The following is a 21201-nucleotide window of genomic DNA, read 5'->3' as shown; positions in this document are numbered from 1 at the left end:
CAGCATTGTGTGGCTTTAATCTGACCCATGTGATGTGTGTGGTCAATCTTAAGAGAAAGAGAGATTTTGGGGGAAAGTTGCAATTTTAAGTTCAGTGATGCTGCCCTGATGGTCTGTGCTTTTTAGTGAGTGTGTATGTGTGTTTAGTAACATGTGAAGTTGTACCTATAAGGTCTGTCAACTAATAATATGCTTTACAGGTCATTCAGTGTCAAATCAACCAAATTTCAAAACCTTCCCCAGCTCAATTGTTATGATTTTGCTAATATTTTTTCTAAAGATAGGCAGACATGTATAGTGATGAAAGCCAAAATATTAAATGTCATGGATGAATATTTGCTATGAGTTATCCACTATTATGTAGAGGGGTTTCACATGAGATTCAGAGCCAAATTACAAGGAGGTAAAAAGGACTTTAGAAAGATGGCAGCATCATAATTTTATATTTACACAGAGATTGGTAGGTCTATTAGTGAAATCTGTTGACTTTAGCAATCTTTGTTGCATTATGTGCCAATGGTGACCATTAAAAAATGGGGAAACAGCACTTTTCAGCAAGTTTTTCTCCAAAGTTTACATAACTGTAACTTAAGAAGTATTAAAGATACCTTAATGCCATTTTAGATATCAGGTCTTAACAAACTTTCCTTTTGGCATCTTCATGCCCTATATGGTTCGGTTCCAGAGATATTGGAATTTCAATATGGCTACGGGAGTAAATCGTTACATTCTACACATTTTCAGTGGTCAAAAACCACTCTTTTAAAGTGGAATGTCTAAAGAATAAATAACGTTGAAACTAGAAATGTATCTTGTTTCCTTCTGTCAAAACAACTGTGTTGGACATACCTGTCTGGGTGCCATATATATTCTAACAAGAGACAATTCAAATTTTAGCATTATTTATTCTTCTGACATTGCTCTTTAAATAAAATAAGTATTAGCTGTATACAAAGTGACCAACATTTGGTTTTCAACTACTGAAAATGGGTAACGTCTGGACATGGAGCCTCATTGAGATCCCAATTTCTCTGGGACTGAATGATGTAGGGCCTTGAAAATTAAGATTCCAAAAGAAGAGTTTATTAAGAACTAGAATCTAATATATATTTTAATACTTCTTGAGTTATAGGCATGCAAACTTTGGAAAAATAATATTTATTGCACTCAGACAAGTTTATTCAATGCAGTTGTTTTGACAGAAGGAAACGAGATACATTTCTAGTTTCAACATTATTTGTTCTTCATTCATTCCTCTTTGAAAGAAAAGAAGTATCTTTTTTTTTTTTAAACTGACCCACATTTGGTTTCTGACCACTGAAAATGTGTACAATTTAATGATTTACTCTTGGAGCCATATTGAAATTCTAATATTTCTGCGAACCAAACCATTTAGGGCAAATGAAGATGCCTAAAGGAAAGTTTGTTAAAACCCAATATCAAAAAGGGCAATAAGATATCTTTAATACTTCTTGAGTTACAGGCATGCAAACTTTGTAGAAAAAAAAAAAAAAAAAAAAAAAAAAACCTTGAAAAGTGCTTTTACCCCATTTTTGAATGTCCATCATTGGCACATAATCCCCATATCTCTGGGACTGAATTATGTAGGGTCTTGAAAATTAAGATTACAAAAGAAAAGTTTATTAAGAACTAGAATCTAAAGTCATATTGTGATATTTTTAATACTTCTTGAGTTTTAGGCATGCAATCTTTGGAAAAAGAGTATTTATTGCACTCAGACAAGTTTATTCAATGCAGTTGTTTTGACAGAATAAAACAAGATAAATTTCTAGTTTCAACATTATTTGTTCTTCATTTATTCTTCTTTGAAAGAAAAGAAGTATCTTTTTTTTTTTTTCAAACTGACCCACATTTGGTTTCTGACCACTGAATATGTGTACAATTTAATGATTTACTCTTGGAGCCATATTGAAATTCTAATATCTCTGGAACTGAACCATTTAGGGCATTAAAAATGAAGATGCCTAAATGAATGTTTGTTAAGATCCAATATCTAAAAAGGTATTAATATATCTGCAATACTTCTTGAGTTACAGTCATGCAAACCTTTTTTTAACCCCATTTTTGAATGTCCGTCAATGGCACATAATCCCTGTATCTCTGGGACTGAATGATGTAGGGTCTTGAAAATTAAGATTCCAAAAGAAAACTTTATTAAGAGCTAGAATCTAAACTCATTTTAGGAAATCTTTAATATTTCTTGAGTTAAGGCACGCAAACTTTGAAAAAATAATATTTATTGCAATCAGGTATATTCGATGCAGTTGTTTTGACAGAAGGAAACAAGATACTTGTTTCAACATTATTTGTTTTTCAGACATTCCTCTTTAAAAGAAAATGATTATCATATTTTTGCAAAGTGACCCACATTTGGTTTTTGAAAATGTGCGCAATTTAACGATTTACTCCTGAAGATATATTGAAATTCTCTGGAAATGAACCAAATGAAGATGCCAAAAGGAAAGTTGTTTAAGACCCAATATCTAATAAGGTATTAATATATCTTTAATACTTCTTGAGTTACAGGCATGCAAACTTTGTAGAAAAAAAAAAATGAAAAGTGCTTTTACCCCATTTTTGAATGGTCACCATTGGCACATAATGCAACAAACATTGCTGAAGTCAACAGATTTTACTAATAGAGCTACCAATCTGTTTAAAAATAACATTATGATGCTGCTGTCTTTCTGAAGTCATTTTTAACCCCCTGTAATTTGACCCCCTCTACAAAAAAGTGTATTTCTCTCATCCATGGCATTAAATATTCTGGCTTTCATCACTACACTGTAAAAAGTGGACTTGGGTGTAACTTGGATTACTTTAACTATAGTCTATTTAACGTGACTTTCTGCTTCCCAAACTGTAACTTAGAATTGTACATTCTTTCAGTTTAATATTAGGATTGAATGAACTAAAACTATGTAAGTGTGATTGACCTAGGAAAATTAAGTTGATAAATTAAAAAAAATAAATAAAAATAGGTGTTACCAACTGAAGTATTTTTTTATTTTTTTTAAGTTGATCCAACTCTTCAATTTTTACAGTGTATACATGATTATTTTTCTTCAGGAAAAAATAAATAAATTAGTGGGAAAGACCTAATAAAAAATATTAAAGGCACTTTTTGTAATGTTCCTAAAATCTATTTATTAAAGGTTAATTCTATCAACTCAAATAAAGATCCAAAGGCTCAAATATTTGATTTTGCTAATAACATCATCTGTGAGTTTTACCATAACCCTGGTGAGACAGGAAATGTGACACTTAAATACATGTTCAGGGATTTACTTCTCCAGTACATCTATTTCATATGTGCATTATGGCAGTTAAACTCACCTGTGTTGACAACCTTGTATGGGTGTGTTTTAATTTTTTATTCTACATGTTTCTTTCTCATTTTTTTTAAACCTAGAGAGCGTTTTTTCTCTCTGAGGCCTTTTTCCCTCCTGAGTCTTCATTAAGAGAGACCTTGGATCCAGCCTTCAAACTCCATGAGACTATTGCCAAGGTAAGAGTGCTCCTCCTTTCACTACAAAAGTCCAATAGTGATTATTTTGTTTGTTTGTTTGTTTGTTTGTTTTCTACTGGCTTATCAGGTGCTGCGGTGTTGTATGCCTAAAATTGTCATTAGGATTTAGTTTTGAGTGGAAAATTTTTTCGCTCAACTTTCAAGTGTTAATTGCACAGCCAGACGAATCATAACTCAAGAGACAGATGGAATGAGAAAAGAAAGCAAATAACTTCAAAAGTGTTCTAAATCTTCAGCATTTTTTTTCCAAGTTTATGCAGATAAACAAACCTTTCCTTAATCTCTGCTTTAATTATGTTAAGATGTGAATTTTTAACCTGAACATTCTGTGTTCTCCAAACTCTATTCTCTTGATAAATGTCTGTGTTTTGATGTCTAAATGCAGGGTTGAAAGTTTAAATTCGTTTAGTAATTTAAGAGTTTATGTGAGGTATTTTGTTTGCCTTTTTTCAGTTCCTTTGGCTAATGCTTAATGTTAAATGATGATGACTTTAGAAGTCCATATTTATTTTGTGTTGATTTGTGTTGTGTTACATGCAAGTCCTATTCATTTGAGAGCTTGTCCAGTCATCATATCAGTCTGTCTTCCAGACGGGACAACAATGCATTGACCATGCATCAAGAGACAGTGTCCAGTGCTCTCCAGGGTCACGTTATGAAACCCCAGCAGTGTTTCAGTCCACAGACACTGATTGCTTGGCTTCTGACAGCCTGTTCCCCTTCCCGACAGTCTGTAGAGGAACAGCACGCATGCTTAGACTGAACAACAACCTCTGTGAAAATGTTATGAAATATAGATGAAACAGGCTGGAGATTTTATAAACAATTTTTTCTCTCGCTCTCTCTGCCAGTTATGGCCACAGCATTAATGGCAGCAAGAAATATGAGCATCGTTAAAGTTCCTCATCACAGTCAAGGAGATATTGTTCTGCGCTATGAATTATTCAGGCCATTTGAAGACACACTGGCAATGACACAAAGAGTTGTGGGACAACAGCGCATGCTAGAATAGATGAAAGGCTCTCAAAGTGTCCGTTCATTGTCTTGTCTCCCCCAACTACACATTCAAAGGAGTATATACAGAAACATTATATAAAGCGTCCATAGAATCTGAGAAGGTAAATATTTAGTGTGGTTTTGAATTCAGTCAAGATATTTGGAAGTGTCAAAATATCATATTTCTCAGAACAACGGGCAGAAAGGTTGGGAAACTTCCCGGAATAACAAAACAAGACAGAAAGGGTAAGATCTCAGGCTGTGAAAAGCATACAAAGACATAACAGTGTTAGAGAAATGGTAACACATTGCAATAAGATATTATATATATATATTAATTAACCATTAAAACAGGGTGTAGAAAAATTAAAACAGCAAAAAAAAAGAAATGTAATCTAGAAAAATTAATACAGAAAAAAATAAAGAATCTGGGAAAAAAATAAAACAGATCTCATAGGGCCTTAAAAATTTCATGTTTATTAAACTTTTAACAAATTGCTGTTTCATGATTAAAATAATTTAGACATCATTTTTGAATAATATATAAAAAAAAAGGAATTCCGGAAAATAAATATGGAAAAAACAGAATTAAAAAAAATAATAAAATAAAGATAATAAAATAAAAATAAAATAAAGCCTTAAAAATGTAATTGTGTTAAACTTTTAACAAACTGCTGTTAAAATGTGTAAGTTTCACAATCCTTTTTTGAATATATATTTTTTATTAGCCATTAAATTTTTTTTCTGTATTAATTTTTCTAGATTCCATTTTTTATTTAATTTTTTTAACAAAAAACAAATTAATTTTTAATTTTTCTACACCCTGTTTTAATGGTTAATTTTAAAAAATATTATTAAAAAAGGATGTCTAATTTATTTAAATCGTGAAACCTACACATTTTAACAGCAATGTATAAAAGAGTAACAAAAATTACATCTGAGGGCCTTAGAAATACATTTTATTTTTTCTTAAATTACGTTTTTTTCGTATTCTTTTTTCTGGATTCCTTTTTTTCTAGACTCTGTTTTAATGGTTAATTTAAGAAATATATACCAAAAGGATGTCTAAATAATTTAGATCGTAAAACTTAGCACATTTTAACAGCAATTTGTTAAAAGTTTTACAAAAATTACATTTTAAGGGCCTGTGAAATCTGTTTTATTGTTCCATTTTTCCAGATTAATTTTTTCTTCATTCCATTTTTTATTTTTTATTTTAGTTTAAAATTTTCTACACTCTTTTTATTTTATGGTTAATTAAAAAAAATTTTTTTTTTTTTGTAGAGCCATTTGGAGCTACATTGAAACTGCAATTTGGTACTTCAACCCAGTCCACTATATGGAGAAAAAAATGCAATATTTCCCTCAAAAACCTTTTTTTTTTTCTCTCCTTTACTTCAGTAGGAAAGTGATAGTTGTATAGTTGAGTAAAGCATTTCTGTGATTTACCTAAAGCCAGACCAAGCAGCAAAGGGAACTTAACCAAAGCGATACGGATTCTATGAGAAATGGCCATCTTCATGAATCAAATGTTTTTACAAATCTCTTTAATTAACCTCTGGTCCTGGCAGCTAAAGACTGTAGTCTAATGCAGAGTGCAGAGATTTCAAGTCAGCGTGATTATTTCAATGTGACTTTGATCACTTAATTCAAATGGTACATTTAAAAAGTAATTTATAAATACGTTAATTTGTTGCATCAAAGAAATATTCTTTGGTAAATACAAAGACGCGTGATTGCTCATAATTCATTATTCTGTCAAATGTCATAGAATGTAAAAATTAGCTTCATTCTTCCAACGTGCAATACTTTCACACTCACAGTCCAAGCCAAATCCTCTAGAGGGCGTCTTGTATAAATATGGCCTACTTTCCAAACAGCACGAGTTCTTAGTCACATTGGCCCTGTAATGATGCCGTAAGGGTTGCCGTTTTCTGCCTGCCACGAGCTTGGTATGACTCTAAAGCCAATATTAATGAATCCTAATGCCTCTTGAGAGTTTCCTTAATATCACGTGACCTGTAGTCACCTGCCAGCCTTTCCCAGTATGCCGTTCCTCCGAAAAAATGTCTACGGACGCCTTCGTTTGGTGAACCAGATTTCATATGGAAACTAAACTCAAGTAGCCCCCTGATGCCAGCTTAAATCGGTGGAGGCAGACGTGAATTGATGGGGTGTGAGAGTTGGGTCTCGCCGCTGTCTGATAGTCTCCAGCTGCAGTACAAGCGCACTTGAAATCCCCAGGTCCCTCTGTAATGCCAGCGCTGTTGTATCTGTGGTGTCACGCTTCTCTACGCCTCCAGGTCCCGTAGGACCTCGGGCCCGGGCCGAACTCTCTTTTTCTGCAGGCTGAGGAGCCTTGGGAGTTCTTTCAGCGAAGCTTATCACATCCTCTGCTCATTTTTCAACCCCACCTTTACAACCACAGCTGGGCCAGGTTGACGGCGAGGACAGAGGGGCTGAGTCGTACAGGGTGTGTTTGAGTCAGTTCCACTCAGCCTGGCACGGAAGCCTGGCATCGATCATTTGAGCCGCTGGTATGTGCACACTCCATCACCCGCACAGGGCCCACATGTGGCATACCAACTCTCTAGGGCTCAGAGCTTCTGTGCTGACTACCTAGAGTATGGCTTTAAAGATCTACATCTAAAGTCGCTCATTCCCTTAACAGGTTAGCTTGCCCTCCTTTTAGAATTTCAACTCTGTTTGCAATTTTGTAGTGCTGTGAATTGTTTGCTGTGGTTCCTCTTTTCCTTTCTTTATAGTATGTCCAAGACAAAGCAAAGTCTGGCTATGCAGCTTTAAGAGACTCCACTGATTTTTGTAATGTGAAATACAAAGAACGCTGTACAAATGCTAACTTAACTGTATGTTGCATTGCCGTATACGTTTAAAAAGTATAAAAGGTTTAACAACACATTATATTTTGTTTTATTATAAATGTATGGTTTTAGGAATCATATACTAATACTTAGACTATAACAGGGGCATTTCCTCCGAGGAGGCAAGGGAGACAGTGTTTTCACAACAAATTGGATAAGAAAAACACTTCATAGTACAAAAATAAAGCAATCAAGTATTACCAAATATGAAAAAGTGTAAAAAACACTTTTTTTTTTTTTTTTTACAGTACCACCTTCCAACAGCGACACCAGCTGGTAAAGTTAAAGCGGGAGTTTGCATCTCTCTCGCCTCCCCTGAGTTTTAACAAAGCCCCTAAATCGTGCCGTGAGTTTGGTGGGGGGTAATTGAGAATTAATGGGGAAAGTCACGTGAGAGGAGGCAATGCCTCCATCGTGGTATGATTGGACATGACTGGTTATGATTGTTTGTGCGCATTCTGTGTTGCGAATCAGTCTGAATGAATAATATTATGGTGTTAATGGGAAGACTAATAAAAAAATAAGTAAACACCTCACACACTTACTGTTGCACAATTTGCAAAATGTTCATTATTTTACCACAATAAGAGGGATCATACAAAATTCATGTTATTTTTTTATTTAGTACTGACCTGAATAAGATATTTCACATAAAATACATTTACATATAGTACACAAGAGAAAATAATAGCTGAATTTCTTAATACTGTGTTGTTACCTGAATGATCCACAGCTGTTTTTTTTTTTTTTTTTTTTTTTTTTTTTTGTGACAGTTTGTCCTGAACAGGTAAACTGCCTGCTGTTCTTCAGAAAAATCATTCAGGTCCCACAAATTCTGTGTTTTTTTTTTTTTCAGCATTTTTGTGTATTTGATTGTTGCAACAATGACTGTATAATTTTGAGATCCATCTTTTCATACTGAGGACAACGTCTCAGCAGTGTTCAGCAGCAGTGTCTACTAATAGCGAGTCTTTAAGTAGAACTGGTTAAAGAACCCCGCTGGGAAATGTCATGTAGCTTTTCAGGGAGAAACTATTTAATTGATATATTTGCGGTGCAGCGCAATTTGTGGTGCTGTCTTTGCGTGTGTGCACAAGTGCGTATCTTTACTGTGTGTGCATCTGTGAGAAAGAGAAAGAACATAAACATTTGGAAAACATGGAAACTGTTTATATATATATATATATATATATATATATATATATTGTTTGTTATATATATATATAAACTTCCGGGTTTTGGTTCTTTTACTGTTGTAGATAGCCCATAGAATAAAAAAATATGATATATCTCTTCATTGTGTTTCGGCCCCTCTGAATGAGCGAGCATAGACCCGTGCTTAGAAGGCCAATGTGTAAATCCGGCCTTGCACCTGGGTAACAATTGTGTTACTTGCAAGTGTCTCAAGTAAAGTTTTCCAGAATAGATCTTTGAGCAAGATGCCCAGTGGAGTGTTCACTAATGGAAAGTGTGTGGATGTACATAGAAGAAGTGTGCCTCTGTTCTAGGCAGAACTTACAAGAGAGATGGACTCATGCCACCCAGAGATTCCTTTAAATTTAACCTGCCATGTGTCGCTTGCTCTGGGAATCAGCCAGCCAGAAACGGCGGTGGAGTAGGAAGCCTGAGAGAACACGAGCTGCCAGCGAGAGGAAGCTGTGAGGTTGAGAGCAGCTGCTGGTGTGATTGAACGTCCCAGGACAGCCATTGTTATGTGTCAGATGGAAACAGTGGCGGCGGTGAAGACTGAAGGCTTGGTATTGTACTCTGACAGCCTGAGTGACACTAGCCGGGCAGAGGAAGAAGGGTGAACGGAAGATTCTGCCAGCTTTGCTTACATGGCACCTGGAAGGGGCAGGGATCCGCTGATGGACTCCGTTGGGAACGTCTACCTGAGAAGCATCTCAATTTACATTCCCTGCCCTTGAATCAACTCATCTGTTAAAGGCCATCCAGAGATCCCCATTCGGAGACTTCCGAGTGTGGGTTTTTCATTTGGGCATGACATTAGGATCGCATTGTTCCGAGTCTATCTGTGCTAATGCGGTGGCACAGGATCATCAGCTGTCTATTGTCGCCATTCACCCTCATTTCAGTTCTTAATGTTTTAGCCTTTTAATTGCTTAAATGTACCATCTGTTCCATGCAGTTGTATTAACATGAATTGGAGGATAAAGAATCGTGGAAGAATTGCCAGAGAAAGCTCTTTTCCCCTGTAATATAAGGGCTGAGTTGATAAGATAGCACTAATTTCCTAGAAATTACTGACTTTGACATATCTTATAGAATTAGACTAGAAAAAGATTTTGAATTGAACTTCAATTAAGCCGTACAATTGAGAATGCTGGGATTTTAAAACATTAGATGTACAAAAGAAAAAAGATCAAAAGATCCGGAAGGAAAAAAAATGGAATTAGGAAGTCTTAAAGGTTCAGTTTACCCAAACGTACATAGTGTCATCTTGTGTAAAAGTGTCATCTTGTACTCACTGAGGTCACTGAAGTCCAATATTATTGGAGCCCCACACTTGTATGGGGGGAAAATAAGTAAATAAATAAAAACATATGTGACCCTGGACCACAAAATTAGTCTAAAGTAGCATGAGTATATTTGTAGCAATAGCCAAAAATACATTTTATGGGACCAGAGAAATTTCATAATTCTTGTCACAGTGTTGATGTCACAAAAAAACTAATAGGCTGAAGTAAAAAAGTAAAAAAAAAAAAAAAACTGAAGCTCACTGAAGACAAAGTAAACAGTCAGTGATTAAAAAAAAACTGAAACAGCTTAATTCATCTTCACATTTGATCAAGTAAATTAGTAAATTGTGTTCATTGATAAATTGTTAATTCTTGGAAGAAAATTTTTAATTCATAGCCATAATTAATATATTTTAAAAGTTTTATATTATTTTAGTTTTGGATCACCATGGGTTTTCATACACGTCTAAAAATAAAGTTTCTAAAAGGGAGTTTGTATCATGATGCCTCAGTTCATCCAAGATATCTTAATCTCAAGAAATCTTATATATAGGTATTTTGGCTTTAAATAAAGTCTTTATGACATCTCAATTTTTGAGACCAGATAAATTTCTTAATTCTTGTCCCCAGTGTCGATATCACAAAAAAACTAATAAGCTAAAATAGGCTAAAGTAAAAAAGTAAAAAAAAGGAAGCACACTGAAGACAAAGTAAACATTAATAATAATAATAATAATAATAATAATAATAATAATAATAATAACAAGCAATAGGACAAAACAACTACAGTAAAGCAAATAAATAAGAAATGCTACATTGTATAAGGTAATCTAATGTAGATAAACACTGCATATTTTTTTACTGTGTAAATTAAATATATGTTTTTCTTATTAAAGTCACAAAAGTGTTTTAGTCAAGAACAGTGAGAGATTTTCTCTAATTTGTTGTTTGATTAACATGAATGACAAACAGCGGAAATATAAGACTGCTGTCACTTTAAGAGCTGCCCAAGTCCAATATACTGTTACATGTGTTTTCTTTCTCAGCTGTTTGCTTTTACTTAAGACCTAAATTACTGGGTTTACGAAGATATTTGCAAAGACGGGCATTTTAAAACATACAAGACTGTGTATTTAACTATTCAAGGCCTATGAGCAATGTCTTCACGTGTATGCGCCTCTCTGACAGTGCTCAGAAACAGCCCCACAAATGTAGCGAAATGATATAGTTCATATATAGTTCACATTCTCTTTCGCTGCTTATTGCGCTTCAACAGCTTCAAATCACTTGTTTTTAAACTGCAATGCTTAAAAACGCATGCAAACGATACTTTTTTATGACCACATAGCACAGCAAAGTCATGTGAGCATGTAACAATGATATAGATGAAAGAAAATGGAGTGTCCTGCAGATAGTAGTGTGTCACGAGGAGAATCTGTATGCGTACTTTGCGAATAGGGAACAGCAGTACTGAAGCCACATGATTTGTGGGGACAGTATTTTCATTTTTGGGTGTTCTATCTATTTTAATAGCAAATGGTGTGAACACAAAGAGAGAAAAGATTATCTGGCTCTTTAGAAAAGAGCACCATAAGTTGATGAATTACATATGGAAAGACTGCAGCACAGGACATGTCAAAGCTCAATGAGGTGATTTAATCATGAAAGACAATGTGCCAACTCGAGTCGTCTGCCTCCAGCCTCAGCAGTGCCGTCCCTGTATAGCTGCACTCACTGTGTGTGTAACAGATGTGGCTTTTGTCCACTGGGATGGGAGACGGGGAGTGAGAGACTGAGAGATGATAAAGAGATGAGGTGATGAGGTAATGGAAAGATTCTCAACACTGCTTAACACCTCAGACAGCCATGCAGAGGTTTTCAGAAAGTATCTGTTACCCTGATCTGCTTTTCTGGACTGGGCTTGTATTATTTCCTACAGGAGAGTCAAGTCACAATAGAGACTTCTTTATCTTCTCAATCAAAATTTAAGTCTTGAAGTTTACTGAAAGTAGTAGTTTGAGTCAGCCACTATTATGAAAAAGAGCACAATCTGTAAGATATGTTTTATCTTCCAAGGAAGAAAGAAAGTTTTGGCTGTTTCTTCAACTTTGAGCTCTTTTGGTCACATGGAGTTTTAGATAATAAGATAATAAGATAATAAGCTTCTTATTTTGTGAAAATTAACATTCTGTGATGGAAATTATGATAATGGAAATTACATTTTTGAAAATAACTTTTTTTTTTGTATAAAATGACTGTCTCGTTAAGAGTAATTTCAAGCATTTTATCCTAAATGCACAAAATTAAATCATATTTTAGCACTTTTTGCATAATTTCAGCTTGAAATGAAGTACACAAATTGTTCAGTACAAAAAATAAATAAATAAATGAGCTCTCAAGTGACAATTTCTTTTCACAGTTTGTGTAAATATGTGTATACCTGGTATTTACTACAATTATGAGGACCAAATGACCTCCCAAGTATAGTAACACTAGTAAATTTAGACTTGTAGAGAATTTTTTTAGGTCCCAATGAGGAAACAATCTTATAAAATATGCAGATTTAATTTTTTTTTTTTTTTTTTTAAATCTAAAAATGCAAAAATATTTAGTTTTGAGTGCAAATGTATGTATATATTTTTTAGTTTAATAGGAGTCTGCTGAGGGATAAAGGTCAAATGGTAAAATCTACAGTTATTTGAAAAAAGTATCAAAGAATATATCATAGCCTGGTAGACAGATCATAAAAGAGTTCCTATTGCCAAGAAAGAAAAAACTTAAAATCTTTTAGTTTTAACCCTAGAAGTGCCCTAAAGAAACATCTTTTTTTTTTAATGCTTAATGATGACAATTTTTCATTTTAGGTGAACGTCTGGGTTACGAAGGTAACCCTTGTTCCCTGAAGGAGGGAACAGAGACGTTACATATGGGAACTCGCTTGAGAGTCCAATCATCTCTGAGCCTTATTCAAAAGGCCAATGAAAATGCCAAGCCACTCCCCCGTACATACAGGTATATAAGATGGCGGCATGCAGCCAGTCAGTCATGTTTTTGCTGAGGAGCCGGATCGAGCCGGCGTCAGCGCGACGCCAGGGTCGTGGCAGGGGATGTAATGTCTCTGTTCCCTCCTTCAGGGAACGAGGGTTACCTTCGTAACCTAGACGTTCCCCTTCAGTCGTTTCACTACGACGTTACATATGGGAACAGACCCTATGGAACAGGCCACGACCCTGACGTCGCGTTACGCACAACCCCACGTGCTGACAGGTGGACGTGTCAGCAGATGGAAATTGTAACGTAGCCTTCCCAACGCCCTGGGGGCCAGTAGAGGGGGCCCCACAGGGATGCCAGATGTACTGAAGCATGGGTTGGGGGGCGGAGCACATGAGATCTTCACATGTGGAAATGAGAATAATTCAATATATCCATAAAGCTTCTTAGAGATACACGAGGGAAACAGTGGTCTTCTCCGCTGGAAATATTGAAAAATATAGCCACAACCTGCGGGGCGAAGGAGACCCAGGCAGGATCACAGTCAGGGACTACTCCGCATCTAGGCCTGACTGCGGGGCATGGAGGACCCAGGGTTTGCCGGAGGGAACATTCTGGGGAAAATGGCGCACGGGTCCACGTGGGAATGGCACAGCAAGCAGACACCAGCCGTCCTCCCGCTCACCTGAAGTCTTTATGTTAAGACACGGGAGGATACGGCCTCTACGCGGAGGTTGTAGAACCTAGCGAAGGTATTAGGTGTCGCCCAGCCCGCAGCTCTACAGATATCTGCTAGTGAGGCGCCATGAGCCAACGCATGAGCCAACGCCAACGTGGGCACGAACACCTAAGGGGCATGGCTCTCCCTGATATAAATAAGACAGGGAGATGGCTTCCACCACCCAATGGGCCAACCTCTGTTTGGAGACAGCATTCCCTTTCTGCTGAACTCCGAAGCAGACAAAGAGCTGCTTGGTGTGTCTGAAGTGCCAAGTACGGTCTACGTATATGCGCAGAGCACGAACAGGGCACAGCAGCGCAGAAGCTGGGTCTGCCTCCTCCGGGGGCAGAGCTTGCAGGTTCACCACCTGATCGCGGAAGGGCGTGGTGGGAACCTTGGGCACATAACCGGGCCGGGGTCTCAGGATGACGTGAGAATCTCCAGGCCCGAACTCAAGGCACGTTTCGCTGACAGAGAAAGCTTGTAGGCTTGCAGGAGCGCTATCTTAAGTGACAGAAATTTCAGCTCAACTGATGCAAGTGGCTCGAATGGGGCTTCCCGTAGGCCGTGGAGGGCGACGGAGAGATCCCAAGAGGGTATGAGGTGCGGTCTGGGAGGATTAATCCTTCTCGCACCTCGCAGGAACCTCACGATGAGTTGGTGCTTACCCAGAGATGTTCCATCCACTGCATCGTGATACGCTGCAATGGCAACAACGTATACTTTGAGAGTCGAAGGGGACAGCCTGCGCTCCAACTTCTCTTGCAGGAAGGAAAGCACTACTGCAATCATGCATCTCTGTGGGTCCTCTCCTCGAGAGGAACACCAGTCAACGAACAGACCCCACCTCAGTGCGTAAGCCTGCCTCGTAGAGGGAGCTCGGGACTGAGTGATGGTATTTCTCACGGCCTGGGGAAGGCCGGCAAGGTCTGACGCGTCCCGTCCAGGAGCCAGACGTGCAGGTTCCACAGGTCGGGGCGCGGGTGCCAAATTGTGTCCATCCCCTGAGAAAGAAGGTCGTTCCTCAAGGGGATCTTCCAGGGAGGGGCTGCCACAAGGGAAATGAGTTATGAGTGGCGCAACCAGCAAGACCTTCTCCTCATCCTCTCTGATCTTGCACAGGGTCTGTGCAAGGAGGCTCACTGGGGGAAAGGAGTACTTAAGCTCCGGAGGCCAGCTGTGTGCCAGCGCGTCTCTGCCAAGGGAAGCCTTGGTCAGGGAGTAAAAGAGCTGGCAGTGGGAGGATTCGGGGGTGGCGAACAGATCTATCTGAGCCTGGCCGAAATGACTCCAAATCAGCTGGACTGTCTCGGGGTGGAGTCGCCATTCTCCAGGGTGGGTGGACTGCCGTGAAAGCTGATCCGCTGCACGGTTGAGTTCCCCTGGTATGTGAATGGCACGTAGCGATTTTTTATTTTTTTTCTGCTTCCAAAGGAGCAGACGGCGGGCGAGTTGTGACATGCGAGGAGAGCGGAGGCCGCCCTGGCGATTGATATACGCCACAGTCGCAGTGCTGTCGGTACGAACAAGCACGTGCTTCTGGAGCAACGTCGATCGGATGTGACGCAGGGCTAGAAGCACAGCCAACAACTCGAGGCAATTGATGTGCCACTGCAGTCGAGGTCCTGTCCAGGAGCCCGATGCTGCTTGCCTTTGCACACAGCTCCCCAACCTGTGGTGGAGGCATCCGTGTAGACCATGGTATGCCTGGACACCTGTCCCAGGGGCACTCCGGCCTGTAGAAAGACAGGGTCTGACCACGGGCTGAACAGGCGGCGACACTGCGGGGAAACGCCAATCCGGAGTGTGCCACGGTGCCATGCCCGTCTCGGGACTCGCTGAAGCGTCTCATATGAAGCAAGCCCAGCGGCGTGACCGCGGCTGCAGCTGCCATATGCCCCAGGAGCCTCTGAAATGTTTTGAGAGGAACCGCTGTCTTGTGTCTGAATAAGTCCAGACACTTCAGCACTGACTGCGCGCGCTCGCTTGTGAGGGGGCTGTCATGTTGACAGAGTCCAGCTCCACACCAAGAAAAGAGATCCTCTGCACTGGGGAGAGTTTGCTCTTTTCTCGGTTGACCTGAAGGCCCAGATGGCTGAGGTGCCGAAGCACCAGGTCCCTCTGTTCGCACAACAGATCCCGCGAGTGAGCTACGAGAAGCCAGTCGTCGAGATAGTTGAGGATGCGAAAGCCTGACTGCCAAAGAGGGGTCAGGGCTGCCTCCGCGACCTTCGTAAAGACGCGGGGAGAGAGGGACAGGCCAAATGGAAGCACTTTGTACTGATACGCTCGACCTTCGAAGGCAAACCGTAGAAAGGGTCTGTGACGAGGAAGGATCGAGACGTGGAAGTACGCGTCCTTCAGGTCGATGGCTGCAAACCAATCCTGGGAACGGATGCATGTTAACATGCGCTTCATTGTGAGCATCTTGAACGGCAGCCTGAGAAGGGACCAATTCAGGGCTCTGAGATCCAGGATGGGTTTTAACCCACCGCTCTTTTTGGGCACGATGAAGTAGGGACTGTAGAACCCTGACTTCATCTCGGCTGGAGGGACAGGCTCGATCACATCCTTCGCCAGTAGGACTGCGACCTCTGCACGCAGGACAGTGGCATACGTGTCCGAATGGACAGTAGTGAACAGGACGCCCCTGTACCTGGGCGGACACCTGGCAAACTGAATCGCATAGCCAACGCATAGGCGACGTGTGAGGCACCTCCAGGCCAATTCCCCTGGGGGCTCGTAGGAGTATAGCTGAGAGTTCAGTGTCCATGTCAGACGGGGCAGCGACCACAGCGGGGCCCACTTTCTCGGGGAGATGCTCAGCCCAGGCTGTGGGGAAGCGTACTGCTCTGGCAACTCGATGGGGCCACGCTGGGCTGCAGAAGGTCGCAGGGCTTTGGGGGCCGGCGGCACATTCTGCACGGTGACTCGTAAGTCCCCCTCATGCCTCGCCACGGTGGCCGAAAAGCATTGGCGGCTTAACAACGATCCGCGGGGCAACGAGGGGAGCTGCCTAGCAAAGGAGCTGCGGTTCTTCAGCGTGACCATGGTCATGCGTTCACAGTGAACGAACAAACCATCCGTGAATGCTGCCTCAGCATGCTCTCGGCCCAGGCATGTGCGGCAGTGTTCATGTCCGTCCTCAGAGGTGAGGAAACTGCCACATCCAGCAGCACACGGCCAAAAAAACATTCTGAAAAGAACGTTTTTACACAGCCAGGAGAAATTGCTCTTTTAGTCCCGGTCTGCTCAGGGAGGAAACCGCGGCACACTGTGCACTCAATGGGTCTTGCTCGCTGGAGTGCAGGAGGCTTAAATGGCCGTGAAAACAGCCGCCCGCAGGATCCCGCTGGCGGCTGCCAAAACACTCTTTTAGGTATTTGCTCTTTTCGATCGGCAGCACGCCAGCGGGAGAGAGCAAACTCGCAGGAACGTCTTTTCTTTGTCTTTCGTAGTGGCTCAAGCATGAAGGCTCCGAAGCAATAATCTGAATGACTGGCTGCAAGCCGCCATCTTATATACCCGTATGTACGGGGGAGTGGCTTGGCATGCAAATGCCACTCGCCAATTTTCATTGGCCTTTTTAATAAGGCTCAGAGATGATTGGACTCTCAAGCGAGTTCCCATATGTAACGTCGTAGTGAAATGACTGAAGGGGAACTGTTTTTTTACTGAAAACTTGAATGTCTCTTAATCTCTGAAAGAGCCACTTTTGAGAAATAAATTTCATCTGGGTTGCCATTTAGATCCTTGTGTAACACAAATTTGCAACATATTAATCTGAAGTTCCCTTCAGGCTGTTTAATAACACCTAGTCACTGTCGCAAACTATCTCTGTAAACATAGACTACAGCAGTCTCTCGTGTAGACAGACACAAAGCGGGATATGTCAGTATTTTATTCATGTACCACTTTTGCTGAGAGTCATTTATTGGTTTCTCAGTCAAGACGACTCTGAATAGTCAAACCCACAAAGGCTAAACTTCACAGTTAACTGTCCTTTTCCCCTTCCTGTACAAATAAACTGTTGACCTGCAGATGAACTGGACATTTAAAATATTCTGTCTAGGAATACGAACAATTTCTACTTTGGAAATGTCCTCTTTTATTTACCAGACTTGTCCAAACTTTCATCTTTTGTGTGCGGCTCGCTTTTGAAATGTACGTTTTAATGTAGCTATTCTACACCAATTGAAGAAATCAGCTTTTTTGAGTTACTGAGGGAGACTTTCTGACTATCTTTCCAAACGAGGGGTGTGATTGGTTCCCTCCACCTCCTCTGCACCCTAACACTGTCAGCATATCAGGAGGAGTTTATCGCCGCCTAATACATAACATGACGATATGTCAAGGAGTAATTTTCCCAGAGACTCCTGGGTTTAACTCTGTGTTTGGATGGTGCTCTCCCAGAGATACTCTTTTATCACCTGGCTAATACAATTGGCGTCTCATTGTATGAGAGCTGACGCCAGTGTCGTTTGACACACATTGTAACAGGGGAGTGTAATTTGTCCACGGAGCGAAGGCTGTCCGAGTGTCTCTGCTTCACGTTTTACTGGTTCGTCCCAAGCGTGGTGAAGACTTGTGGCTCATCCATCACTGCTGCTGATTAAAAAGCCCTCTGTACTTTAGAGGCCTTTTTGCTGAAAGGTTGAAAACTTCCAATCAAGACGACGCGACATTTGGGAGCCTGCCTGACGCTTTCTGAGGACAAATTTGCCCATGCTTTCAGAGCAAGTTATTGCTTTGACTGCCCCCATTTCACTTCATTTATATAATTTTTGAAAAGTTGGTTTATGGATCATACAGTAAATGCATGTTTGACTTTTTTTTCTTCTGTATGGATTGTTTTAAATATTAAAAATCTCTAAGCATGCAATAAATTAATTGCTTTAATTTAACAGATGTAATTAAAATTTAAGTTTGCCGTTCAAAAGTTTGTTTCCATTTGTTTGATTATATATATATATATATATATATATATATATATATATATATATATATATATATATAGGGAAAAAGTAATATTATGAAATATTATTGCAATTTAAAGTAACCGTTTTCTAGTTTAATATACTTTAAAATATAATTTAATTTCTGTGATGCAAAGCTGATTTTTCATCAGTAAATACTCTAGTCTTCAATGTCACATGATCCTTCAGAAATAATTATATAATGCCAATTTATTAGCAACTGCTTAATTATTAATTTTGATTAAAATTTGATCAATAAAACATTAAAAAGAACAGCATTTATTTAAAATATAAAACAATATAAGCCTTTACTATCAATTTGTATCAATTTTACACATCCTTGCTGAATAAAAGTATTTATTTATTTCAAAGAAAGAAGGAAAGAAAATTTTGAACAGTAGTACAGTAGAACAGTATATTGTTACAGGTTCCAATACATATTAATATACTAATATCGGCACCCTTGGTAAATATGAGCAAAGGTGGATGTGAAAATAAATCTGCATAATTTATCCTTTTAATCTTTCATTCAAACAATGCAAAAAAATCTAACCTGTCATTGAAGTAAAACAATAGAACCTAGGGGTGAAATCTCATTATGAAATAAATGTTTTTCTCTAGTTCACATTGGCCATTATTATTGGCAACCAATTATTGCAACGTCCTTTTCCCAAGATAACAGTTCTGAGTTTTCTCCAACAATGTCTAATGAGTTTGGAGAACACCTGACAAGAGATCAGAGGCCATTCCTTCAAACAGAATCTCTCTAGATTCTCCAAAATCTTTCTCTTCCCAGCTTCATGTTGGTGCTTCTTCTCTTCAGTTTCTATACAGGGTTCAGGTCAGGGAACTGGGACGGCCATAGTAGAAGCTTCATTCTGTGCTCAGTGAAACATTTTTTGTGTTGATTTTGATGTTTGTTTTGGATCATCGTCCTGCTGGAAGATGCAACCATGGCCCATGATAAGATTTCTAACAGAGGCAGTCAGGTTTAAATTTTTTATCTGCTGATATTTGATAGAATCCATGAAGCCATCTAAACAAGATGTCCAGGACCTCCGGCAGAAAAATAGGTCCACAACATTAAAGACCCAGCAGTAATTTTAACCGTGGACATGGGGTACTTTTTTTTATCCCTGTCTGCACCAAAACCATCTGGAGGGTTAGCTGCCAAAAAGCTCATTTTTAGTTTCATCTGACCATAGAAGCCAGTCCTGTTTGAAGTTCCAATCATGTCTGACAAGTGAATATGCTGGAGTTTGTTTTTGGGTGAGCCATGAGGATTTTTTCTTGAAACCCTCTGGAACAACATGTGGTGATGTAGGGGCTGTTTGATCATTTTATTTTAGGCTTTCTGACCCCAAGACTTAACAATTCTCTACAATTCCAATTGTGATCCTTAGAGAGTCTTTGGCCACTCAAACTCGTGTATTAGGATGATATAGACACACGTCCTCTTCTAGGCAGCTTAACATCTTTAGTTGATTGGAACTTCTTAATTATTGCCCTGATGGTGGGGATGGGGATTTTCAATGCTTTAGCTCTTTTCTTACAGCCACTTTCTATTTTGTGAAGCTCAACAAACTTGTTCTGCATATCAGAACCATAGACTGTAAAAAAGATGGACAACGCGTTTCCGCTTCTTTCCACTATAGAAAAGTGAAGCCAAAACAGCTCAATATGGCCGCTACCATCTTGGGGGAAGTTACGTCATTTGGAGCCAGAGCATGCACAGTAGAGGTTCGTTTGGAGCCAGAGCATGCGCAGTAGTGTCGTGAGGCGGAGCCGCGGTGTCAAAGTCCCGCCCAAACTCCTGCAGACCCTATCGCATGATCACAATCATGACACCACACCCCGTTTTTATAGCATCAAATAACTACTTAAAAGCAAACTTATTAGAAAAACGAACACCTGAGCACGAATCAGCATTATAAGAACTACCTCACACGATGGAAATCACCTTTGGAAAAAAATTATTTGCCATGTAATTCGATTATTTAGTTTGGCTCACGTCCCATTAGATTACATGGAGAGGGCGGGGTTTATGACCTATACTGCAGCCAGCCACCGGGGGGCGATCGAAAACTTTTGGCTTCACTTTTCAGGACACCTACGGCACGCTTGATCAGAACTACATTCTTTGGTTTTACTTCTTGTGATGGATGATTAAGGGAATTTGGCTTTTGTGTTCCTCATATTTATATTCCTGTGGAACAGAAAGTCATGGCTGGACAATTTTATACTTGTAGCCACCCTGGTGTGCTAAAAAAAAAAAAAGTAATATTAATGGGAATATACTTCAGAGATATTTATAAATATAACATGAACTAGAGAAAAACATTTATTTCATGAGATTCCCCCCCCCCCCCCATTTTCCATCGTTTTACTTCAATGAATGGTTAGAATTTAGTGAATTTTTCGAATGAAAGATCTAAAGGATAAATGATGCAGATTTATTTTCACAGTCACCTTTGCTCATATTTACTAAGGGTGCCAATATTAGTGGAGGGCACTATACAATATTGGCACTCCACTAATAAGGGTGCCAATATTAGTGGAGGACACTATAAATACATACATACATATATATATATATATATATATA

At 39.4% G+C, this 21201-nt stretch overlaps 1 protein-coding gene across 1 annotated transcript in view; it reads left to right on the top strand.

Annotated features, from left to right (window-relative positions):
• Nucleotides 1-21201, top strand: part of LOC141293482 (inactive N-acetylated-alpha-linked acidic dipeptidase-like protein 2) — a 247038-nt gene that overhangs the window by 174380 nt on the left and 51457 nt on the right. The window contains exon 11 of the mRNA XM_073825517.1: nt 3434-3529. Within this exon, the coding sequence (XP_073681618.1) occupies nt 3434-3529 (96 nt within the window). The remainder of the gene's footprint in view (nt 1-3433; nt 3530-21201) is intronic.

The sequence above is a fragment of the Garra rufa genome, chromosome 20 (genome assembly GCF_049309525.1).
Source record: "Garra rufa chromosome 20, GarRuf1.0, whole genome shotgun sequence".
Lineage (NCBI taxonomy): Eukaryota > Metazoa > Chordata > Actinopteri > Cypriniformes > Cyprinidae > Garra > Garra rufa.
The sequence above is the reverse complement of the archived record's forward strand: the minus strand, read 5'-3'. Positions and strand labels throughout refer to the sequence as shown.